Genomic DNA, 27,008 nt, shown 5'->3' on the forward strand with positions numbered 1-27,008 from the left:
ACAAGCTACTATCCTGCCAGGTGTGGCTCCTTGCAGAAGTGTATATGTAGCTGTGGATGCCACCATAGAAACAGAACAACACTCACACTGTCGAAGCATGATGAGCACCCAGTCTGTTTGGGTTGGGACACAGTCACTGCTGGAGTCCACGAAAGTTATTCCCAGCCCCCTACTGCTCACAGCATTGTAAACGACATTTCTCATGCCATTGACCAGTGAAAGCATAACTGTGAATAATTTGGCTAATCACATGTGGAATTCCACCTCAACGGAAAGCAAGTTGTTCTAAATCTGCATCGATTATCGATGAGACCAGAGCTGGAATGTCATATGAAGTTTTGAATATCCTGTTCTCACACCGATGTGTCAGATGAGGGTCAAAAAGGAACTGTGAGGAGAATCATAGGATTCCAGATTTTGAGGAGAATCTCACCAAAAGTGAATCGTCATCCTTTAAGAAATATCTGAGGTAGAAATACAGTCAAAGCTGTACACTGTAGGATATAAAGTGAGAAGTATGCTGTGAAGCTTTGATTAAGATTACCTTCATGGTGAGGGAGGAAGGGGTATCCAATAAATGGATTGGGTAGAGCCTGTGATAGAGCATTCATTTATATTGTGATTAAATGGGCTTTCTCTCACAGCATCTTTTCTTATACTGTTAAATCACAGAAAATTTACAGACTTCACATTGCCATGTTGTCCCAGATGACTACTGGAGAGGCGTGAAGGCAGGTGAGGGCGAGCAGGGTAGGGAACTGTGACCAATGCTCAGTGGATGAAATCATGTCTTAGCCATTCTGTACTGTTCAGCAGCGAAGGAAGACAATGCAAAATGTGGCAGAATAACACAAAAAATTGCAACATCCCTGCTTAAATATCTCCCCGGAAATACAGCCAGAGCTGCTACCAACATGGGGCAGCAGTTCCGCTTGTGTCCCTGTGTTCACATAACGCTGACCTTGGGGAAATTGTAAGCATCATCATGAGACACTGGCCAAAAGGAGAAAATCTGAGAAGTTTAGATAACACAGTGTGGAGCTGGATGAACACAGCAGGTCAAGCAGCATCTCAGGAGCACAAAAGCTGACGTTTTGGGCTTAGACCTTCCATCATCAGAGCCTCTCTGATGAAGGGTCTAGGCCCGAAACGTCAGCTTTTGTGCTCCTGAGATGCTGCTTGGCCTGCTGTGTTCATCCAGCTCCACACTGTGTTATCTTGGATTCTCCAGCCTCTGCAGTTCCCATTATTTCCGATACAATCTGAGACGTTTACATTGTTTTTTGGCTCCCCCTAATGGAGACTGATAGGATAGCTGTCGAAGAAGTTTTGGGACATGACTTTGTGTTGCTGTCTGAGCTGGCTCATGGTGTTTGTCCTAGAACTAATGTAAGAAGAAATGGATAAAAACTGAAAATGGACTGAGGACTTGGACAAAGGTTAAGAGCTAAGGAAGATTATGATTAATACTTACTCATGTAAATTCTATGTGTTTTAAAACCTCCAGCACTTCTCTTTTATAATGTAGACTCTTTTCGAGACTTCAATATTTATTTTCCTGAATACTGTGGCCTCCATTTCTTGCACTTACAGTAAAAAGTGACACCAAATATTCACTCTCCCATCCCTAAACATCGACAACCGTTGATCTTTTCTATTCTCTCCTTGGTTACTCTTTTGGTCTTAATGTACTTGTAGACTCACTTTGGATTATCCTTAACCTTATCTGCCAAGACTATCTCATATACCCTTTTTTGCCTTCCTGATTTCCATCTTCATAATGCCTTCTGGAGGAGAACAGCTCACATCTCCAAATATGGGGACGTTGTGGAATGTTTTTCTTGGGAGGAATGGAAGTGGGCCTGCTGGAGGGAAAAGAAAGAGAAAGGAGGGAGTTCTCAGGATGGTGGAGAAGGAGAGGTTGTTAGTGAATGTTATTAAAATGGCAAAAAGGTTGATCTCCCCATATTTTGAGGCATGAGAACTTGCTGAAGATTAGAAGGATGCAGAACAGGAGGGAAAAGGAGAATGCTGACTTCAGTGATTTTGAAATTGAAAATGGAGCTTCTACATGAAATTGAAGAGGAAAGTTCATGACCATAAGTTATGGAAAAAGGAGCAGAGGAACTACTTTGAGGCACACCACCATTTCTAGTTTACGATTAATGAAATGGAGAGCAATCAGAAAAAGAAGAGTGAGTATCAATAAGAAAACCAGGGTATGATCTTTGGATTGCACTTGTGAAACATGGGTGAGATCATTTTGTGCCTTTCAAAATCTGAGCCCATCATCTCTACCCACAACTCCCATATTTCCATCTGTTGCAGAGGTGGGCAGAAAGAGTTCAGTTTTCCTAGTCCTGAAGCACCTTTGGAGGATGCTGAGTTGGACTGGTTAGAAGACCTGACTTAGTTCTCTGGGAAATCAGCCCAGCCAGATAACTTTGCTCTTATGTCCTTAATTCGTGTCAATAAAACTCCTATGCCCCTCCACTTGATCCTCATATTCCACATACTCTCTGCATACCACAGCCCAATCCACTATAGCACTCACCCCTCACCAATCCACCATGTACAGCCCTTTGATGAAATGCAACAGTAATGGGAAACTTTTGAAAAGGACGTACAACAGCACATCTCCAGTATGAGAGATGTTAATGAAAACCAGATTTAAAAAATCCTGACTCAATTTTTTTAAAAAGTACTTAAACCCCCAAGAGTTAATCTGTTGTAAAGGTAAATATTAATTCCGTAATTATGCCAATGACATATGGTTACTTTATAACTTTTTAAAACCTTACATCAGACTGTAAATGCTATGGCCTGCTGATACAAGGATATCTTATGAAATTCAACCAAGCATTCATAAAACACTCACCTATCAAAACAAACCTTTCATGCTTAAAGACAAAGGAACCTATTGAAACCAGAAGGACAGAGAGCTTTTTAAATTTTTTTCCTAAGCTCCTAATTATTGTCAATAAAAGCACTGCAGGAGCATATTTGTTCTTTTTTATTTCTCTGAGTTAGCAATGCAGATCTTTCATTTTCAAACATAAAGGGATAAGGACTTCTAAATCATGTCAGATAGTGACATTTGAACGTGCTCACCACCACTGTTTTATATAGTTTTGAATGCATAATAGCACTTTTCCTAGTGGAGAAAAGTATGTTAATGCATCTCAGCCCTTATGGAATGCTGGTCTATGCAGTAGTTAACTTCCTTTTCTAGAGACCTAAAATGAATTGTTGTAAGCAATCCATCGAACACAGAACAACATCACATTTTGACAATTGGGATTGTCAAATTATTTAATGCTTCCCCCAAGGTGTGTGAAGCAAAGAACACCACAGATTTTCAGAAACCATGCAAAACCTTCCTGTCCTGATTAAAATACTGTGGTACAGGAATAACAACTTCCCCCTAGGGCTCTCAGTGGTAACTTCGACATTGTGAGACCAGCATGCAGCATTGTAATCCAAACTATTCCCTACCTGCAACATGGTCATTAAAAAATGGTGTGAGTCAAAGTTGTCATTTATCTTGCCTGTAAGGGTTAGAAAGGTTTTAGCAGATATGAATGTAAAGTGTCAAATATTGGATGAAATTGAACATTATTAAGTATTAAGATCTGCTAAAGGGAGAAATATGTTCTCACAAAGACTAGGGAAATGTAGAACTCTGTTTTCCCAATGGCATTGAGGCTAGGTCAATTGAAAATTTCAAAACTGAGATTGATGAATTTTGTTAGGCAAAGGTACTAAGGCATTGGGGACTGATGCAGGTAAACAGAGTTGAGACATAAATCATTCAATCATGGAACAGACTCCATTGACTCCTGTTCTTGTATTCCTTCCAACTCAACAGGATAATAAATGTTAAATCCTCTGATCTGGCTTGAGATTTGTTCTGGTTCAGAATAATTTGAGGAATTTGTCGATGAAATATATTTTGGATTTAAATTATAACCCCCCCCCCATACCTTTTCATTATATGTTCCATTGTGTTCAGAAATTATAAATGCAATCATAAATCCTGTGACACTGTTGAGACCTACACTGTCTGCCGAAAAATGCAATGAACAGATTTTCATGCTGCTGACTGCCTGCTGGGATGAATGTGCAGACAGAAGACCACATTTTCAATCAATCAGACAAGCTCTGCGAAAGGCTAGTCCAGAAGGGTGAGTTTTACAAGCTCCTGCTCGCTGATAGGGTTTTCACTTTTCTCAGGTATTAACAACTCTTGACAATTAAGTAAGAGTTCACAATAACACTGGCACAGATAATGTTTTCCACCAGTTTGTTTTTGGATTTGTTTCTCCTAAGCACCAAATGCTACATTGATGAAGATGTTAGATTGTACGCAATAACTTGTAAGCGGCATAGAAGTTTAAAGTTAATAATACAGACAATAAGATTTGACACACTTTAGTTTGTAAAGATGGGACACTGACATTGTTGCTCTGTGAATGTGTTTTTATAAAGAAGCTTACAAGGAGATCCTGGCTTGTGCAGTATGAGTTGGTTAAGTTGCCTGCATGTTTGATTTGAAATGCAGAGTGATACCAACAGTGTGGGTTCAATTCCCACACCAGCTGAGGTTACCACGAAGGACTTTCCTTCTCAACCTCTCCTTTCACCTGAGGCGAGGTGACCCTCAGGTTAAACCACCACCTGGTGTCTCTGTAATGACTGAACAGCCCTGTGATCTGGTAAAATTACAGTGACTTTATAATCATCAAATGAACCTGCTTCTTTCAAAGGACAAGAACTAGTAAAGAACGTAACTATAACTCAAAAATAAACCTCATAAATTTAAGAGAAAAATATTAGGAATATCAAATTCACTCTCCTGTCTCTGTGGTGACTATCGGTTATGGAAGGCATCAAGCACACTGGTGGGCATTGCCGGCTCCTTCTGTAGAGACTCTCATTAGGGATGCAGCCTAACATTCTGAAGGTTTCTGGAACATTGTGTTTTCCAGCAGTGCCAATATTTTGCTGATTTTATTTCCCCACTGTCTGTGTGTTCCATTGATGAGCTACCAGAAAGATTGTGAGGCTTCTATTTGCACATCTCAGATCTTTTGCCAGTTCTCAGTTTGCTAAAAGCCTTTCAAACATTTGATCAAATGACCATCACAACTGTATTCCGTGCCACTCAGATTCCAGTTCCTGTAAGAAGCAAAAATGATAAATGAAGGTGAGTGCACTTGAGGAGAGCTGCTTATTTTGTTGTTTATTCATTTTTTTCTAATTAGCGAGGTGAGCATTCTGGATAGTATGGTGGATAAACTGGAAAAATATGCGAATCATCTGGAAGAAGTGGTTGAAGAAAGGACAAACCAACTCATGGTGGAGAAGAGGAAGACAGATCAGCTTCTGTCCAATCTGTTGCCTAGGTATTGATCTTTTTGAGTTTTCACGTCTGAGAAGCTCTGTTTCTCGTCATAAAATATTATTCTTACCCCTAACACTCAAATGCACCACATTATAACACAAACAATGATAACTACGCACCCAAATCTTCTGCACTGTCACAAAGTTCTTTCTGGAACACAGTGCACATTCATCTTTATGACTTAACAAATTCAGATCAAATCATTGTAAGATGCAGTAGCTATTGCTGCAGGGTGACACCTGCTGGTGCTCGAGACCATAACACCATATGATATAGGAACAGAATTAGACAATTTGTCCCATTGAGTCTGCTCCACATTCAATCATGGCTGATGTGTTTCTCACTCTATTCTCCTGCCTTCACCCCATAACCCTTGATCCCTTACCAATCAAGGACCTACCTACCTCTTTATTACATACCCTCAATAGCCTAACCTCCACAGCCATCTTCACAGATTAACCACCCTCTGGCTGAAGAAATTCCTTCTCATCTCAGTGGTAAAGGTCATCCCTTCGCTTTGAGACTGTGCCCTCGAATTCTAGTCTCTAGTGAAAACATCTTCTCCATGCCCACTCTATCCAGGTCTCCCAGTATTCTGTACATTTTAATGAGATCGCCCATCATTCTTTTAGACCCCATCAAGTACAGACCCAGAGTCCTCAACTGCTCCTGATATGACAAGCCCTTCATCCCTGCAATCATTCTTGCAAACATCCTCTGGCCTCCTCCAAGACGTCCTTCCTTAGATATAGGACCTAAAACCACTCACAATATTCCAAATGCTGTCTGACCAGAGCCTTTTACAGTCTCAGCAGGACAATTCAGCTCTTGTATTCTAGCCCCTTTGAAATGGATGCTAACATTGCATTTTCCCTCCTAACTGCCAACTGAACCTGCATGCTAACCTTAAGAAAATCCTGAAATAGAACACCCAATTGCCTTTGTGTTCAGATTTCTGAAGCCTTTCCCCATTTAGAAAATAGCCGATGCCATATTCTTCTGACCAAAGTGCATAACCTCACACTTTCCCATGTTGTAGTTCATCTGCCACTTCTTTGCCCACTCTCCCAGCCTGTCCAAGTCCTTCGGAAGCCTCCCCACTTCCTCAACACTACCTACCCCTCCACCTATCTTTGTGTTATCTGCAAACTTGGCAATAATTCCCTCAGCTCCTTCATCCATATTGTTAATATATAGCATGATTAGTTGTAGCCCTAACAATGAGCTCTGCAGAACTCTACTAATCACCAGTGCCATCCTGCAAAAAACTTCCTTACCTCACAAAAAACCAAAAGAACTGCAGACACTGTAAGTCAGAAACAAAACATAAATTCCTGGAAAATCTTAGCAGGTCTGGCAGCATCTGCAGAGAGAAATCAGAGTTAACATTTTGGGTCCAGTGGCTCTTCTTCAGAACCACTCCCATTCTTTACTCACCCTTACTCAATTGTAATACCATTATATCTGAGTCAGCTTTTCCCTCTCAAACTGCAGGTTGAATTCTATCATATTGTGGTCACAGCCCCCTCCGGGCTCCTTCACCATAAGTTCCATAATCAAGTCTGCCTCATGACTTATCATGCCTATTCCATAGTGGGTTCTACATAAAGCTGCTCCAAAAAAAATCATGTAAATACTCCACAAATTCCTTTTCTTGGGATTCGCTATTCACAATTACTCTCTCTTTCCTATTCCTCAGCTAATTTTGCATCTGTGTTGCTAATGTCCCTCTTATTCCATGGCCATAATTTTCCTCATGTCTATTGTGTGGCATTATATTTAATGCCTCAAGGAAGTCCCTGTACACCACATCAGTAGCCTTCCAATGATCAACACACTATTATTTCTTCAAGAAACTGCATCAGGTTAATTAGGCACAATTTTCCCTTCAGAAAATCATGCTGACTCTTCAAAATTAACCCACCTTTCTCAAGGTGAATATTAATTCTATCCTGACCCACTGATTTTGGTAGTTAACCCACCTCAAGTTAAACGGACTGGTCTGTAGTTGCTGGGCTTATCTTAACAACCAATTTTGAACAATGACAAAACATTCGCAATGCTCCAGTCTTTAACTTCCACTCTGACTTGCTTCGAAATCCTTGGACGCATCTCATCCAGCCCTCATGCTCATCAAATTTAAGTCCCAACAGCTTTCCCATTCATTCCTCCTTATCAACTTAAAACCCTTGGAATAGCTGAGTTTCTTTGTCTGTCACATGGTTTGGCAGCACCTCCATCATAGACAGAGAAGATGTAAAGTATTCATTTTAGAATCCAGATATGCCTCTTGCCTCCATGACTAACTTCCCTGTTTTGGTCCTTAATCCACCTTACTGCTCATTTTAACATCCTTTTATATTTTTGCACATCTGTTAGCAAGTCATCAGAGATGATAGGAACTGTAGATGCTGGAGAATCCGAGATAACAAAGTGTAGAGCTGGATGAACACAGCAGGCCAAGCAGCATCAGTGGGAGTACAAAAGCTTTTGTGCTCCTAAGATGCTGCTTGGCATGCTGTGTTCATCCAGCTCTACACTTTGTTAGTAAGTCATGTTGTTACATGGTGTAAGCAAATCTATGCCCTTTTAAGTGCAATGTAACTCAATGGTCTCTTAACAGAAATGTTCAGTCTTGTTATGCTGAGCACATTTCATATGTACTATAAGCTTAGAGAAAAGTAGTCTCATGATGAACGGGGCAAACTTGAATTCTAAGCACAAATGAAGGGTCTAGGCCCGAAACGTCAGCTTTTGTGCTCCTGAGATGCTGCTTGGCCTGCTGTGTTCATCCAGCTTCACACTTTATTATCTTCTAAGCACAGATCCTGTTTAAGTGCATTAGTTTTCAAATGTTTTATTCATACCCACCAGCGCAGCACAAATCCAGGTAAATAAGCAGTCTGGGCTTTTGAAGATTCTTCTTTTAACACTTCAAATCAATGATCATTCATCAAGTTTTCAAAGATTTAAGCATCTTCTTTTGATTAAGAAACAGTTGCCTGCTGACTTATAGTTGCCGTTCTAAATATCAACAGGTTCATCGCAGAACAGCTCATGCAAGGAAATCATGTGGAGCCAGAATTCTTTGAATGTGTTACTATCTCCTTCTCAGATATTGTTGGCTTCACAAGCTTGTGCTCTATCAGCACCCCACTGCAAATTGTGGATATGCTCAATGATCTGTACAGCCTGTTTGATGACATTATCAAGTCTTATGATGTCTACAAGGTAGGAGAATGCTGACTAGATAATACTTTGTCAATTTAATGTTGAATAAAATTCTACTATTTTGCTCCTGTTCCCCTGTCATCCACAGGGTTAAGCTCAGGATAAACAATTGTCTGATTCTACCATGTATCACATGAAGGAAAGACCAAACAATCAAAGAGATCAAGTAATTCTTGGGTAATTTTATTGGAAACAGCCAAACATCCCTGATATCAATACAGTGTCACTCTACTAAAATGTCCCATAGACATGATATTTCTTAGAGGCAATTTAAAAGTGCGCTGCCCAATTTAGAGTAATTTTTAACTTCAATGATACCTGAGCAATTTTATGCACTGCCAAAACCTGCTAGTTACTACTAATATTAGAACATAGGAACAGGAGTAGGCCATTCAACCCCTCAAGCCTGTTCCATCATTCAAGGAGATCATGGTTGATCTAACTCTATATACCTGCCTTATCCTTTAATAGAGAGGTAGTAGGAAATGCAGATGCTGAAGAAACTGAGATAACAAGGTGTAGAGCTGGATGAACATGGCTGTACACCTTGTTATCCATTAATACCTCTGTTTAGCAAAACCTCATCTATCTCAGATTTAAATGAACAACTGAAGGCGTGTTTTCTTTTCTAGTTAGACTGTTCCCTCAATGTCAGAATTTGCATAGGGTAGCCAATAGAGCTGCACTCAGTTTGGCCCTTTCTTACCACCCACCACCATCGACATCAACTCCTCTCCCTGCAATCCCTTCAAGCACCTCAGGTGCATACAGTGTATTGCCAATGCTTTAAACTTTTTCAATCAATACTTTTTAAAATATAGAATCATCCCAATTAAATGGAATTATTCCATTCTGGCATAGATGCATGATTGCATTCCTCAGCCCAGTTTAATCACTTGTAGTCTTCAATGGTGTGGTACGGTTATCATTGAGCTAAATTAATTTATTGTTATAGTAAATAAAGAGACAAATAAATTTAAGGGGTAAAAGCAATGACTTTCTCCAATGTCAACCTTTAAAATGACCGTTGATTCCTCCATTGGTTTTGTAAAATATAGTGACGAAGTTACACGACATGCCAAGTTCTATCCTCGGGTATCAAGGATGGGAGGAAGTCTTAGCATTGTGTGACCAACACACTGAAGTTATACTGAAGCTTCAGACATCTAGTCCTTTATGAATGATTCACTGGGTATAATATACATTAGCATAAATATAATTGTGACATTTTAGCTTGTTTTTCAGTGCTTACAAGCTAGCGCAACAGGATTAAACACTAATCACAGCATTCCTAGCCACTGGACTATCTCTGTCCTTGCAGCAGGAGCACAGGGAAGTGGGAATTCATTTGGCTCAATTAAATTATTTAGAGGAGGAAAGTTTGGCATCCTCACCTGGTCTAGCCCGCACGTGACTCCAGATTCATAACAATATGCTTAAATTTGAATGCTCTTATAATATGTGATAATGTAACACACAGCCACAAAGGCTGATAAAAGTAGTGAAATGAGGTAAACCACTAAACATCAATGAGGACCAAAAGAAAGTCACTAGCATACATAGCCTGGGTCAACATCAAAAGGCACCAGGTACTGTAAAGACTATAGTTGTTATCTAAGGAGCCTTATTGAGTTGTTGCAGTACATCTGTTAGATAGTACACATTGCCACTATGCACCAACTGTTGAAGGTGTGGAATGGGGTGCCAACTGAGGATGTGGTTTTTTAGTGTTTTTGGAGTTGCACCAATCCGGGTGCTGAGAGAACATTCTACCCCTCTTTTATTGTGCCTTGTAAACAACATGTAGGCTTTGATGAGTCAGCAGATGAGTTGTTTGCTGCAGAACTGGGTTGGAATTGGAATCTTCTACCAGCTATAGTACTGATGATTTCAGCTCCAGAACTAGCTGCAGCCCCTAGACAACTGATCCAGTACAAATACAACACCGGCATCCACCCAGTATGTGGAAAATTGCTCATGCGTGACCTGTCACCCAAAAAGCAGGACAAATCAAACCTGGACAACTATTGCACTATCAGTCTCCTCAAAATCATTAGCAAAGTAATGAAAGATGCTGTCAAAGGTGTTATTAAGTGGCAGTAATAAGCTATTCACTAACGTTCAATTTGATTTCTGCCAGACCTATTCAGTCCTTGACCTTACAACAGCCTTGTTCCAAGTATGGATATAAGGGCTGAATTCAAGAGAGGCAGTGAGGGTGACTGCACCTGATGTACGGCAGTATTTCGCAGAGCGTGGTATGAAGGAACCCTCCCAAAACTAAAGTCAATGGGAATCAAAGGGCAAACTCTCTGCTGGTTGGAGTCAAACCCAACACAAAGGACGGTGGTTATGATTGTTGGAGGTCAGTCTTGTCAGCCCCAGTTCTTAAAGCAGGACTTCCTCAGGGTAGTGACCCCATCCCAAACATCTTCAAAAGGTCGGGATGGGGATGCTTGCACAATGTTCAACATCATTTGTGTCTCATCAGCTGTTGACGCAGTCTATGTCTATATGTAGCAAGAGCTGGGCCATATTCAGGCTTGGGCTTGCAAGTGGCAAGTAACAGTCCTGCAAATGATCATCTTCAACAACAGAGAATCTAGCCATTCTACATCATGCCTTGATGTACAATGGCATTACCATCGCCAAATCCCCCACTATCAACATCCTGGGGGTGACCATTAACCAGAAAGTAAACTGGCCAGTCTTGTAAATTCTGTAACCAGAAGAGAAAATCAGAGGCTGGGTATTCAGACAAAATCAGAGGCAAGTAACTCACCCCCTACGTCTTCCAAGCCCGTTACTGTCTGCAAGGCACAAATCAGGAGTGTGGTGGAATACTCTCAACTTGCTTGGATGAGAGCAGCTCCAAATACCGCAAAGAAGTTCGACACCATCCAGGATGAAACAGCACATTGGATTGGTACCCCATCTAATACATTGAACTATTGATGCACAGTGGCAATGTGTACTAGCTACAAGATGTATTACAAAAACTCACCAAGGCTCCTTAGATAGCACCTTTTAAGCCTGCAACCTCTGCCACCTGGAGAAAAAGGGCAATATTTGCATAAGATAACAAAGTGTGGAGCTGGATGAACACAGCAGGCCAAGCAGCATCTCAGGAGCACAAAAGCTGCCGTTTCGGGCCTAGATCCCTCCTCTGATGAAGGGTCTAGGCCCGAACCGTCAGCTTTTGTGCTCCTGAGATGCTGCTTGGCCTGCTGTGTTCATCCAGCTCCAGACTTTGTTATCTTGGATTCTCTAGCATCTGCAGTTCCCATTATCACTGATACAATATTTGCATAACTAACTTGTAAATATATCACTGTTCCTTCACTGAGTCAAGATCCTGGAAAGCCCTCCCGAACAGCTCCATGGGTAATCCTGCACTTCAATGTCTGCGGTGGTTCAGGAAGACTGCTCACTACCACATTCTCAGGGCAAATAGGGACAAATAATAAATATTGGCCCAGACAGAGATGCCTGCATCCAGTGAAAAAATTTTAAAAATTAATAGGAAATGATGGTGCTAAATGCTGGAACAGTTACTTTTCTCTAACTTTTGTGCAACTGATTATGTTATTTAAATAATATTTGCATTAGCAGTAAATAGTTGCTGACTCAGTTGAACTGATTAGAGTGATTGCAAATGTTTATAAATTTAAACTGCGTGCTAAGAAGGCATCACTGTATTCAATTAAGTCTGCTGCCATTTTCCTTTTAAAATTTAAATCCAGTTTAAAAGCAAGAAATAAATCCTCCTCCTGTCTGTTAACTTTCATTAGGCCAGATGTTTACACATCATTTCCATGTGCGAAAGATTTGACCGCGTTCTATTTCTATCTGACTGCAGGTTGAAACAATAGGAGATGCTTACATGGTAGCTAGTGGACTGCCCATTCGCAATGGAATGCAACATGCAGGGGAAATTGCCACAATGTCTTTGCATTTTCTCAGTGCCATTGCGGTCTTCAGGATAAGACACATAGATAATGCACAACTGAAACTTCGCACAGGCCTCAACACAGGTAACATAACATCAATCTTGAACACTAATTGTTTTATTTTTCTTTCGCATGATATATAGGACAGATTATCTGTAGTCTTCCCATTGTCCTTGTGCTCTTGCATGGTTTCAGTTCAAAATCGAAATTTAAGTAAGAGTCATAATCTTACATGGACATAGAGGCTCCACGGATTGGCTGAAGAGTAGCGGTGAAACTATTACCGCATGGCAGGGAACCCCAGGTTGATTTGTGTCCATTGGGCTGACACATATCTCAGGGCAAGACTTTCTTACCCATTTAGAAGACCCGCATTTGAGAGCCATTGGTCAGTCAGAGGCCTGGCAGCTCGAATCCTAGCAGACCCATTGTGATGGTTGGCTAATGTTCGAATGGGAGACAGTCACCAAGGAAGAGTACTGCTGGGGCCCTACGACAGGATGATTGAGTGGATGTGGGCTTTCACCAGAACCAGGGATGAAGAAAGGAGTGAGGGATCACAGATAATAAGGGTTGGACAAGCAAGGGCAGGGTGTACCATGATTTGGGCCTCCTTTGAGAATAGGGCTCCTGAGTGGGTTGGGACCCCCAGTTCAGAATCAACCTGGCCATGAGCATTCAACTGGTGGCTGTTGAATAAGGATATAGGGTCTGAATGAGTTCATACTGAGGAATGGCTTAAGCACCACACACTATGGTGACTCCACACAGACTTGCTGTGAGAACAGCTAGGGCATTAAAAGCAGAAGACCATCCTAGCTTTGCTTATAGTCTCTGTAACAAAATCTATTGTGTCAACACAACTCGTATCTATTTGCAACACGCAATAAACTACACCTTATTTAAGACAGGAGCCTCTTCTCATTAAACAATTAAGCGGTTATTCTCTGCCACACTAGATAAGGTGGACCCAAAAGCTCCCTACCCTAAAAGCGAATGCTGACCATAAACTTACCCCATGGCACTCAATGCCACAGCTTGCCTCATGAAACAGGTGGTCAGCTGTGAGGGTGGGAATTGTTTACACCACATTGTGAGCAGTGGAATAGAATCCATTGAGCTGCCTCATAACATAGGCAGGCAGCACTGGAGGGCTGACAATTTCTTCAGGCACAGTATTAAGAATTCTGCACAGCCAGATGGTCAACAGCTGGAAAAAATGTACATTCAAGAATCCAACAGCAGAAAACATTGTGGAAACACTCAACAGGGTGGGATCCACAGTCAATAATAAAAGCATTCTGGGCCTGGTAAGAGATGCACTGCATTTAAAAATGCTACAAAGTTAAAGGCTACTAAAGTTAGAATTGAAGTACTTACAGCTGAGATCAAATGTTGCTGTCATAGCAAGTCAGCAAACAGAGGCAGGTCTATAGAATGGAAATCAAGAGCCATAGAATCAATTCAAACTGAAGTCACAGACCTGTAGATTTCACAAAGACAGAATCACAAAGGACATATTCAAAGTCCAAGAATACAAGGTCTAATGTAAGAAGAAAGTCAGGAGTTTTTATTAAGTCAACAGAAAAGGTGGGCAATCTATTATTCAAACCATGGTAAAGTTGTTCAGTGTTTATTGAAAGTAGACTCCAAGAATCATTCAGGAAGAAACCAGGATAGGAGTAGTCATCAACATTAGAACTAAAGACAACAAGAATTAAGCCAGAGAAAAGACAATAAGTAAGTGGGAGACATTTCTTGACATCATTAACAATGGGAGATGAACATCATTCACTGAAATTCAAGAAAGTGAGAAGCGTTTATTTAGACAATGGAGAGTGAGAATAATTCAGAAAGCTGTACAGAGATTTTTATTTCAGCCACAAAAAATGTGAATCCTCAACTTTGACAAGAACAGCATAACAGAGGAAGGATTAAATTCAAGCTGACAACTTAGTTTCTTTATATTCACAGCAATTAACCTTAGTTATTAGTGACAGACATCATACCACGTAGGCAGCAATCCTCAAATAGCAGAGCTGAGTAAGTGCACAGGGTGGTTTCATCAATACTGCTGCCACTGAGGCTGAATGAAAACATTTATCCTAATCAACATATTAAAGATACTTCCCACTTCAGCAAACATTTATCAGCAGATTGAAAATAAAAAAAACCTGCTGATGTAGTTTGAAGATGGAACTCCATGGAAGCCGCTACTGGAAAGGGATTACTATTCTTCAAAAAGGAAATTGCCTGATTGGTTGATCAAAGGTACTGCAAAAAAAAGGTATCTGTTTCCATAAGACAACTATCCTTCTCAAAGAAAATACATCAGATTAAAAGTCCTTCACATGTTGCAACGCTGCAATTGTCCATTTCAGCAGGAAGATGTTCTCCATGAAGGAAATCCAAGTGACTTAAGGTCCTCCATTGAAAGGGGCTTTCATCCCTCAGACTGTAGGCAATAAAATCAAAGACAACATTCTTCAACCCAAAGAGAACACACTCCGGGAAAACAGTGAGACATTCAGATCGTCTGAATTTGTGAAATTAGAGATTTGGAGAGAAGATGGTTACAGCTAAATATAATTATATACGCGCATGGACAATATTAATAATAAAAAGCTTGGGAGAGATACTGTATCCGAGTGGAAAGGTTTAAAAGGATTCTCAGTTAACCACTCACTGTGATAGTGTCATACAAACCTGGTGGGAGAACAGCTTAGGATCTTGAAAGAGTAAAATCTTTGAGGTCCTTGTCATTGTCCCCTTACAATGTCCATCACATCAGTGTAACTTGCATCTTGTTAGAAGCCTCTTCTCATGAGACTAGCAAATGATTTTCCTCTATCACACTAGGTCAGTTATAGATCCCTACCCTAAAAGAGGCAAATGGCAGCAAATGAACTACATGGTGAGCAGTTGTGCAGATAGCCTCATACAACATGGCAATCAGCAGTGAGCATTTCTCATATAGCAGCAACCTGATCATATGACATGGGCACCATTACCCAAGTAAAATGTCAGCTGCGGCTGGAGAAGGCCATTAATTGGCCACCTAATGGCCTTGATTGTCTCAAGTATGGGCAGAATACCCAGCATCCCTTCCACACCGCTTCTAGCTACTGGTAAAATACAAGTGGAGGTGAGTGGGTAAAAGGATCAACATGTAGGATGTATAAGCTTTTCTGAGGAAGAGATTCTATGTGTTAGCCATGAGCTCAGGTATCCAGACAGCATTTGAATTGTAAGACCCAGGAAAACCTAAAGTCCAATTCTAGTTAAAAAGAAATGTGCGGTCTTATTGAGAAATTCTCCACAAGTATGAAAGAAAGAACATCAAAATTCCACTTTCAGTTGACAGATAGGTTTCTAGTACATATTATTTCCTCATGTGATTGGGGATATTATATTTCACTCTTATGCCAAGCAGGGCAACATAATCTCCAACTTTTCTTCAGAAAAGTTTTATTTTCTAGTTTCAATAGTACCTGATCAACTCAGATTCTTGTTGCATATGAAAGGTTTGGGAGCTGACTCTTAATAGATTTCTAGTTGTTGCAATTTATGTGAACCTGGAAACCACACCAAAATATTGGTTGGTAAATTGAAGGGTAGCAATTACAGAGCTGAGAAGAGAATATTCCTCCCTTAATCACTGCTAAAGTACTTTTGCAGGTCCCGTGGTTACGGGCGTAGTTGGAACAACGATGCCCAGGTACTGTCTGTTTGGTGATACTGTCAATGTAGCATCAAGAATGGAAAGCAATGGTTTGCGTAAGTATTCAACATTTTTCCTTTCTGGTCCTTAAATAAATAAAATAACACAAAGAGCTCAGCTTCCTTGGCAAATGACAGGACAGTAACCTGTAGACAAGTTCTAAATACTCCGCATGGCACAACTGCAATCAATTCTGCAACCCTTTGTATTGCACATATTTGGAAAATGATTTGCTCAGAAAAAAATATGGAAGACAGTAAATGTGAGTCAAATTTCAGACATATATTTCAAAAAAATTAAAATTCAATGGCTTGAAGAAATCAGTTTCATTTAATTTGTTTATTAGTATGGGTTTTTAGTTCAACGGCAGAGGAAATGCCTTTCCACTGAAGATCAATAATTGTAGTCAGAAAGTACAAATGCAGAGAAATCAGGGAAATTCACTTTATCCTTGTGTTTCAAACTAATGTCATGAAAAAATCTTTAATAAGCATCTCTCCATGTCCTGTGTGTTCTCAACAGCAATTTGTATTGACACAGCTGATCGCAAGTAATAAAATGTTCCCTGGTGGTTCACAGGAGTGTTATTTTTTTTAAAAAATAGTGTTTTCTAACATAACTTAGTATTCAGTGTGAAACTCATACCAACCATGTCATCAAATAGACCGATATGATGTATTATAGTTTCCAATCTATTATCTGGCTCATCTATGACAATGACAGATTGGAACATACCTCCTCCTGACACACTTGCCCCACTCTCTCACCATCCTGACATACTTGGCCCTTTCTCTCGACCTCCTGACACTCAGCCCCACTGTGTCTCGCCCTTCCACATATGCACTGACCCTCTGAAGGATCACAGGGACCAAGTCAGCAGAGCAGGCTGTGAAAGCCATGAGGGATTGGAGTTGCAGCAACAGCATGTGTGTGCCCTGTCAGGGCAGCCAGCATGTCGTGTAGGATGGAGTAAGGAAACACATCTTGGCAGCTTCGTACTATTTGGTAGTAACTTGTCCAATGCACTTGGTCCTAGAAGGAAGTAGTGAGTTTGTGTAACTGAGTGACTTTGAGAGGCAGTGAATCTGTGTGGGATAGAGAGTATATATGAGATAGGACATCCATCAGGGGGAGGGAGTCTGTGAGAAGCAGTCTGTTTGTGCACAAGTATACATGTGCGTAGATGTGTGTAAGAGTGAGAATCCTGGGATAAGAAATGAGCCTCCTCCTACCCTCCACAAAACCTGTGCACAAAGAAACTCAACAAAAGAAGGAAACAGGCTGAAAGGCAACCTGAGACAGACATCTACATGAATTCCAATAAGTCTAGCTCAGAGTGGGGTGAATGCAAAGTAGTGACTAAATCCAACTCCTTTGTTTAGTTGCAGCTCCCATCCCTTCACTAATCACAACTTGGAGCCTTGTCTCTTGGGCTCTGTTTCGGAAGTAAAAAGACATGAAAGGTTTTATTAGTTAGCTCTGCTGCTTGGTCCTTTTTAATAATTGTTTTTCTGCTCTTATTTCTTATACACATGTATTATTTTAACCTTTTTTTGATATTTAGCTTTGAAAGTGCACATATCAGAGAGTACTGCGGAAGCATTGAGGGCACTAGGAGGATACGATGTTGTAAAGAGAGGGACAATTAAAGTGAAGGTAAGTAACCAAACTGTGAACATAAATTAATACATTTAGGACTTCCTTTTACTTTATTTTCCCCAATAGAAGCTTTTTTTTTAAAAAAACTGTTTTATGTAGTACATTTGACAGTCTGCACTTAGCAAATTGGCAAATGAATTAAGCTGCAATTTCTATATGCTCTGCAATTCAATTTTATGACATACATTTAGACAACTCCTCTGTGAATGTTGGTAATACCTTAATATAACTAATAGCCCAAGTAACCTATTGGTCCTTTGGTAAAATTTAAAATGTACCATGGCTCACAGTAATAATGGGAACTGCAGATGCTGGAGAATCCAAGATAACAAAATGTGAGGCTGGATGAACACAGCAGGCCCAGCAGCATCTCAGGAGCACAAAAGCTGACGTTTCGGGCCTAGACCCTTCATCAGAGAGGGGGATGGGGTGAGGGAACTGGAATAAATAGGGAGAGAGGGGGAGGCGGACCGAAGATGGAGAGAAAAGAAGATAGGTGGAGAGGAGAGTATAGGTGAGGAGGTAGGGAGGGGATAGGTCAGTCCAGGGAAGACGGATAGGTCAAGGAGGTGGGATGAGGTTAGTAGGTAGGAGATGGAGGTGCAGCTTGGGTTGGGAGGAAGGGATGGGTGAGAGGAAGAACAGGTTAGGGAAGCAGAGACAGACTGGGCTGGTTTTGGGATGCAGTGGGTGGAGGGGAAGAGCTGGGCTAGTTGTGTGGTGCAGTGGAGGCGGGGGGGACGAACTGGGCTGGTTTTGGGATGCGGTGGGGCAAGGGGAGATTTTGAAGCTGGTGAAGTCCACATTGATGCCATTGGGCTGCAGGGTTCCCAAGCGGAATATGAGTTGCTGTTCCTGCAACCTTCGGGTGGCCTCATTGTGGCACTGCAGGAGGCCCATGATGGGCATGTCATCTAAAGAATGGGAGGGGGAGTGGAAATGGTTTGCGACTGTTCTTCCTCTCACCCATCCCTTCCTCCCACCCCATGCCGCACCTCCATCTCCTACCTACTAACCTCATCCCACCTCCTTGACCTGTCCGTCTTCCCTGAACTGACCTATCCCCTCCCTACCTCCCGTGCTATACTCTCCTCTCCATCTTTGGTCCGCCTCCCCCTCTCTCCCTATTATTCCAGAACCCTCACCCCATCCCCCTCTCTGATGAAGGGTCTAGGCCCGAAACGTCAGCTTTCGTGCTCCTGAGATGCTGCTGGGCCTGCTGTGTTCATCCAGCCTCACATTTTATTATCATGGCTCACAGTACCTTGGTTTATCTTCAAACTGCATGGCTTGTAGTTACGTTAAAACCAGTCTGAAGCTTGCTCAGTGTGAAACATCCCCTACAAAACAATCTGCCAAAACTGAAAACTTCAGGTTTTTGCAACAAAGCATTTTTGTCATCATGTAATGAAAAAAATCTGTCACAAAAATAACCATATAACTGACCTACAACTCCTACTGGGTGGTGAACTGATTGGAATAAATTTCAGGTTTAGGTAGCCTTTAATATAGTCTGAAATAATCAAAGTTGGGCTGAGGCTGATTCTCTGGGGTGTGATTATCCCTTCCCTAATGGCATGGAAGGTATCAAGAAGGGCAAATCAACAAGTTGGCTCCAGATGATGTTTGCCCCCTTCTCATCTTCTCGGCAATTAAGTGCTCAGCAGGAGGGCCCATGGGTGACCAGTTCATCTTAACATGGGGGATGGGGGGCCAAGGGAGTGAACACTGAATGCCACCCCTACCTTTGCCTCCAAATGCCCAATGCCCCTCTTCATGCAACTCCACGAGACCAAAAGAAACATACCTAACTTCTCATTAATTAAGCTACTGAAGTGGCTGCAATGGTAATTCAGATCTGATAGCGCCAGCCTCTAATAGTTTGGCAACATCTGGTGGGCCAGGATTGCCTTGTTGAGGTTTATAATTCGCCAAAGAGTTTACCTTTCAGCTTTTAAGTTGTAGATTTGGAATCTGATTTGGAACTTTCTCAATGGTGGGGATAGCAAGTCAGATGCCCACCCCTATACTTAACACACAGAACACTAACTCTCAGTTGCTCTCTCCGATTTCTTCACTATTCCTAAAACAAAATTCATAATGAGCCTTCTGGTTTGCAAGTTGGTGTTGGCAGTATTTAAGAAGCATAAGTAAGCCATAGTTAAGGGGTTTGCCAAATAGAGTTAATGTTTCAGGTCCGGTGACCCTTCCTCAGAACTGGGTTCTGAGGAAGGGTCACCGGACCCAAAACATTAACTCTGTTTTCTCCTCAACAGATGCTGCCAGACCTGCTGAGCTTTTCCAGCAACTTTGTTTTTGTTCTTCGTACATACTATTTGGTACACCTAACCATTGGCATAAGAAAATGTAATTTACTTTGAAAATAAAAGAAATGAATATTCCAGTATATACTATCAAAAATATGACCCACTTGTATTTTTCATAAGGGAAAGGGGAATCAAGCAACATATTGGTTAAGAAACAAAGAGGGATTCAACAAGCCTTTACCAAAATTAGATTTCAACATGGGAGAAGATTTCAAGGACACATTTGAGGTAGGAATGGATTAATTAGATGTAAAGTCGAACAAGGTACAGAAAGGCTGCTCAAAATTCCTACTGTGACAGTACTGTGCCTTTAAGAGGGATTTATTCTGTGCTGTTTCTCTTGCAGAGATGTGTTACTAGTGGTAATGGACTGTCTGCTTCAGAAGCAGTGGGTAAATGGCTGTGAGCTCCCTGAGTGTTTTGTTTTAATTAGAAAAAAGAAACATGACTGGGACCAGGCTCATGCAGACTCAAGGTTTTAGTATTGCTTTCATTTGGGGTTTAGAGTTGGCTGCTGAAGCTGATAGATACAGATTTCTCTCTGCTGCTGGATTGTTTCTATCGGTGTTCATTTTTTCTGGATTGGAGGAGATAGCACATGAGAAAAATCTGTTTTGCTGAATTTGCTATTTCCAAAGGTGGGTTTATGTGCTGCTGCTATATTGCAACAATTGATGATTATTAGTTAAACAATATATGTTATTTTAAGTATTTCAATAGAGTTAAAGTTATGCCCATTCTTTGTATTTTAATTGTGTTGTAAGCACACAGTGTGTTTTGCTTAAAGCCTATTAGGGCACCAATCAAATCATATATGGAACATAACTCCTTACACTCGCCTTTAAATAAGATAAAAGTTAGGGTCTAGGCTAATCGCCTTGACATATTTTGAGGGTGTTTGGTCTGTGTATAACACTAGACCAAAAAAAATGTAGGGGGATGGACTCGCCTCTTGAGCAGCAGTAGAAAGTTTATTCTCAAAGAAAAGATAACTTATTTCACACAACCTCTGAATATTCTAAAGTATGTTTTCCAGCTAATGAATTGCTTTCGAGTATCACTGTCATGTATAATGTTGGAAATAGAAATGCCATGAACTTTGCATGAATGATGGGATTGCTAATATAATGATAGACAACTAACATGTTTCTAAGAATCTCTTGGATATTCACACCTCAGGTTATGAGCATTTGCAACAGACTCATTGCAGCCAGCTTAAAATGAAGGGGATGCAAGTTGCGTCATAAATTGTCTGAGGGTTTCACCAGCATTGTGTAAATGGTCATAAATGGAAGATTTCCCATTATCCAAATAATACATATTGAATGTGCTTTAGCTATTCTCACCTTCTTGACACAAAAATGAAGGCTCCTCCAAGAAAACACATTTCCCCATCTCTTCCAGGCCCTTCTCAAGTCACCCAATCTCTTTACCTGTTACTTATTTGCCTTTTTTCTTCATACCCCACTAATCCCCACTACCACTACCCACTTATCCAGAAAACTATCTGGCAGCAACCACCTAGCCTGCAGCCCATAGCTGAAATTTCTAAATAATACAATTCCAAGTATCTATCCCCGTTTTCAATCCATCTTCATCACACCAGAAATGTACAAGCTAACCAATTTTGTGTTGTCAACTGACTCATCTTGTTTGTGTACACATACTCAGAACACTTGAATAACATTACACTGCCCAGGCTCTGCAATATTGACCCCATAGTTGGAAACAACAAAGGGCAAATCTCTACAGTCTGTCCAACCTGTTGCATTCAATAAAAACTAAAAGAACTGTGGATTCCATAAATCAGGAACAAAAGCAGAAGTTAATGGAAAAGCTCAGCAGGCCTGGCAGGATCTGTGAAGAAAAGATCAGAGTTAACATTTCGGGTCCAGTGACCCTTCCTCAAAACCCAACATCCATCACCAAACCGAAACATAAAATCTGATTTCTCTTCCCAGATGCTGCCAGACCGGCTGAGCTTTTCCAGCAAATTCTGTTTTTGTTGCTGTTGCTTACAACGACTGATTCCTTGTTTATCAAAGCATAAGCTCTCCTGGTCACACACAGATCATGTGAAACTCCTGGGAGAGAAGAAAAAACCAGGAGAAAAAGTATCTGGAAAATTTCTTCCTTCCTGACCTTATATTTTTGTGTGGCCAAAACTAATTCCTGCAGTTACCCCAGCCCTGGTCATTCTAAGCAATACCTACCTTGGTGAGATGGCCTCCTTCCCAGCCAGAAAAAGATTTAATTCTTTCCTGAAGGAATTTAGAAGATCTGTACTCAGCAGCTAAGCAGACAGCTGGGTTCACCCGGTGCACAATTCTCCAGGAAAGGAGCCATCTTCCAACATACAGTTTAACTTCAGCCTAGTATTGTTTACAATTGAGGCCACCAGTCCTCAATATCCTTCTTTACAGCTCTGCTATCAAACAAGCATTGCTACAAACGCCTCTTTCCACAAAGCACAGGTTATATGCTCATATCCCTAAAACCAATTCGGCTATGCCTCCTTCTCCAATTTTCTTGTGAGGGAAACATCCAGATCAAACTTCTTCAGGTCCAAGAGATAATGGGAACTGCAGATGCTGGAGAATTCCAAGATAATAAAATGTGAGGCTGGATGAACACAGCAGGCCAAGCAGCATCTCAGGAGCACAAAAGCTGACGTTTCGGGCCTAGACCCTTCATCAGAGGGGTCTGATGAAGGGTCTAGGCCCGAAACGTCAGCTTTTGTGCTCCTGAGATGCTGCTTGGCCTGCTGTGTTCATCCAGCCTCACATTTTACTATCTTCTTCAGGTCCAAGTTTCTTTTTGAATCACCTGGCTTCCTTCAAAGCCCTTTTCCTGCTAGATTATTCACCTAAATCCTGTAGAGATGTTCTGCCTAAGGCATTTTAACCCATCTAGTGTCTTTGAGCATGTTTGTCTTGCTTCTCAAAATGAGAATTCCCTCCCTCACACCCATCCCCACCCACAGCCGAACCAGGACAGTACAAGCATAATTTAATTTGTCCAACTTACAAGTATTTAATATCAGTCACTTAGAATGGTGTTTTACTGTGGGGGTTAGCTTTGCTATATTTCAGTAGCTGGAAGTCTTGCTTTTCTGCAACTTCCTAGCCTCTATGATTAATATCTGAATGGTGTGGCAGTGGTGTTATATAGCACACGATGCATTGATTATGGATCGTTATGTTCTCTTAATCTGTCCTAATTGTGTAATATTGAAATTCTAACCAAAACGACCATGTTTCAAATTGTACCATCGTGTTTAGCCATACGAGGAGGATGACGCAGAAGAAGCAGCATTTGTCCCAATGCAGGTAGCAGGGAATTCTACATCAGATCCTCCAGAAGATAAACGCACAAGACCTCTTGGATCCAATCTTCAGGAAAATTCAGTGGAAGACAAAATCTTCTGATTAGCACAAGGTGCTCCCAAAGATGTGAAGAATACAAATACGTTACAAACAGATTAACAAATTCTAAAAATACAATTTTAGTAATACTTCATATTTAATTTATTGGTGATGATGCAACAGTTATCATCTCAAAGAGTAAAGGCTTAGAAAAATATATTTATCAGAAACTTGTAATAAGAAGCATTATATTGTTATGATCCCAGGCTGGGCCTTTGAAGCTATGTTCTGATCTGGCTAGGGAAAAATAGCCTTTTTTTACGTGGACAAAGTGAGATTTCAGCCACTTAGTGAGAGAATAAATCCCCCAAGTTTTGTGGTTTTGGAAAATAAAACACACTATATTTGGTTAGAAAAGTGAAACAATTTACAATAGCAACACAATTTACATTCTGTCTTCATGAATTAAAGCAAAAGGTAAATTTTGGTGACAGACAAGCTGTGGTCAGACATACCACAAAACACATTAAATAACAAACCTGTTAAGTTATTGCTAAACCTGTAAGAAACCTTTCACTTGCTGTATCTTGCCAGGAAGGAAGCTGAAACTTTGTTTTGTTGTTCTTATAGAAGAGATACGGGATTTACAAATTGGTCGTCTTGAACTTTAAGCGAAAAGAAGTTAAGTCTGCCTCCTGGTTATTTAAATTGGAGATCCATACTCATGTAAATATATTGCAGTTGGTCATCTGATTGCAGTACAATCTAGTACTGTCTAACCTTCACTGAGGGTTCTTTTAAGAGCAGTTATTGAACATAGAATCCCTACAGCACAGAAAGAGGCCATTTTGCCCAACAACTCAGCACTGACTATCTGAAGGGTATCCCACCCAGATCCAGCCCCTAACCATAAACCCATAACTCTGCATTTACCATGGCTAATATATCTAGCTTGCACATCCCTGGGAACTACAGGGTGATTTTTAGCATGACCAATACACCAAGGAAATACATCTTATCGAAAAGATAGGCAGGTGGGCAGAGGAAGTGGGGTTGCCTTATTAGTAAAATGAAATTAAATCCATAGTAAGATATGAAGTAGGGTCAGACAGTTTAGAATCTGTGTGGGTAGAGTTGAGGAACAGGAGAGGTTTAAAAAAAGCATAGTTGGAGTTAGGCACAGGCCTCCAAATAGCAGTTGGGAGCTGGGGTGTAAGATACACCAGGAGATAGAAAAAGGTAAAATTACAGTGAGCATGAGGGGTGTGGGGGGCGCGGTTTCCATATGCAGGTGGACTGGGAAAATCAGGTTGGTAGTGGATTGCAAGAAAAGGAATTTGTGGAATGTCTAACGATGGCTTTTCGGAGCAGCTTGTGCTGCAGCCCACTAGGGAACATGCAATAGTGGATTTAGTGTTGTGCAATGAGGCAGACTTGATGAGGGAGCTAAAGGTGAAGGAACCTTGAGGGGGCAGTGATCATAATATGACCGAATTTACCTGCAATTTAAGAGGGAGAAGATAGAATCAGAGGTAATGATATTACAGCTGAATAAAGACAAGTGTGAGGGAGGAGCTGGGCAGAGTTGACTTGGAGAGGAGCCTAGCAGGAAAGACAGTGAAACAGCAATGGCAGTAATTTGTAGGAGTAATTCAGCAGACACAGCAAAAATTCGTGCCTGGGAAAAATGAGCATGGTACAGGGGCGATGACACAACCATGACTGACTAGGGAAGTCAGGGATAGCATAAAAGCAAAAGAGAAAACATATAATGTGGTGAAGGGCAGTGGGAAACCAGAGGATTGGGAAGCTGACAAAGACCAACAGAGGGCAACCAAATAAGGCGAGAATAGCTTAAATATGAGAGTAAACCCGCCAGTAATATAAAGCATGACTGTAAGAATTTCTTTAGATATATAATGGGCAAAGGAGAGGCAAAAGTGGACATTGGACCGCTGGAAAATTATGCAGGAGAGTAGTGGGGTCAAGGAAATGGCTGAGGAATGGAATAACTATCTTGTGTCATCTTCACAGTGGAAGACACGAATAATATCCCAAAAATTCTAGAGATTCAGGAGGCAGAGCTGAGTATGGTGACAAGTACCAATGAGAAGGTGCTAGAAAAACTGAACGGCCTGAAGGTGAATAAGTCACCAGGACCAGATAGACCAGAGTACTTAAGGAGATAGCTGAAGAGATAGTGGAGGTGTTAGTGTGTTCTGCAAGAGTCAGTGTTGGGACTACAACTTTTCACTTTACACATTAATAATCTAGAAGAAAGAGATGCATAGGTTTTTGATTGTCAGGGGGATCAAGGGCTACAGGGGGAAAGCAGGATTGAGAAACTTATAGCCATGATTAAATGGCAGAGCAGATTCAATGGGCTGAATGGCCTAATTTCTCCTCCTATGTCTTATGTTCTAACTTGCACATATTTGGACTATGGGAGGGAACACCGCACAGACATTCACCCAAGGCTGGAATTCAACTCAGGTGCCCACTGCTGTGGGGGCAACAGTGCTAACCACTGGGCCACAATGCCAAGCTAGTGTTTAGTACAGTGCTGTGACCATGATCTGCTGTTATCACACTGTGATACTGATGTTAGCCCCCACAAAATAAATGTGAGGTGGATCACACAATACTGAAAAATTCATTGAACTTTTATTATAACACCTGGTATTTGCAGTATGCTTCACTCAGAATGTCATGCTGCAAGAGGTCAGAAATCACACAACACCAGGTTATAGTCCAACAGATTTATTTGAAAACACAAGCTTTCGGAACCTCAGTCCTTTTTCAGGTGTTACTAACAGGACTGAGGCTCCAAAAGCTTGTGTGTTCAAATAAACCTGTTGGACTATAACTTGATTTCATGTGTTTTCTGATCTTGCCCACCCCAGTCCAACAGGGCACCTCCACATTGTGCTGCATGAGAACAGAGCTCAGTAAGGCAGAGGATGAAAGATTTATAGCATGAGATCATGCACCATGATATGTGATTTCATAGAAATATGTCCCTTAAAGGTATATCACATGTCAGTTGCAAGACATAATACAACACATTGCATAAAAGTGATCAGTCAGAGGGATTTAGAACAGACACATAAACAAGTGGCAAATGAATTGCAGCTTATGGATAGGGAATCCTGGAGGATTTTATAATGGACTGAAATTGACATAGATGGGAAGGAAAGTTTTGAAAGTTGACTGAGTGATGTTTCAGAGGTAGAAGCACTTAGGTTTTGTGATGAAAAGGGTTTAGGCCTGAAAGTTCATTTTAGGGTCTCTAAGAATACTGAGGGTTGGGAATAGTTCCGTTCAACCTGAACTAGTGTCTGAGTAGACAAG

The 27,008-nt window shown here is 41.0% G+C and overlaps 1 protein-coding gene across 1 annotated transcript in view; it reads left to right on the plus strand.

The window, feature by feature from the left end:
• Positions 1–23,720, plus strand: part of gucy2g (guanylate cyclase 2g) — a 65,692-nt gene extending 41,972 nt beyond the window's left edge. Inside the window, exons 17-24 of the mRNA XM_048551521.2 lie at positions 4,013–4,184; positions 5,265–5,405; positions 8,443–8,635; positions 12,495–12,669; positions 16,264–16,362; positions 17,871–17,962; positions 20,413–20,520; positions 23,574–23,720. Coding sequence (XP_048407478.2) covers positions 4,013–4,184; positions 5,265–5,405; positions 8,443–8,635; positions 12,495–12,669; positions 16,264–16,362; positions 17,871–17,962; positions 20,413–20,520; positions 23,574–23,720 — 1,127 coding nt within the window. The remainder of the gene's footprint in view (positions 1–4,012; positions 4,185–5,264; positions 5,406–8,442; positions 8,636–12,494; positions 12,670–16,263; positions 16,363–17,870; positions 17,963–20,412; positions 20,521–23,573) is intronic.
• The last annotated feature ends 3,288 nt before the right edge of the window (positions 23,721–27,008 follow it).

This window comes from Stegostoma tigrinum, chromosome 20 (assembly GCF_030684315.1).
Source record: "Stegostoma tigrinum isolate sSteTig4 chromosome 20, sSteTig4.hap1, whole genome shotgun sequence".
Classification (NCBI taxonomy): domain Eukaryota; kingdom Metazoa; phylum Chordata; class Chondrichthyes; order Orectolobiformes; family Stegostomatidae; genus Stegostoma; species Stegostoma tigrinum.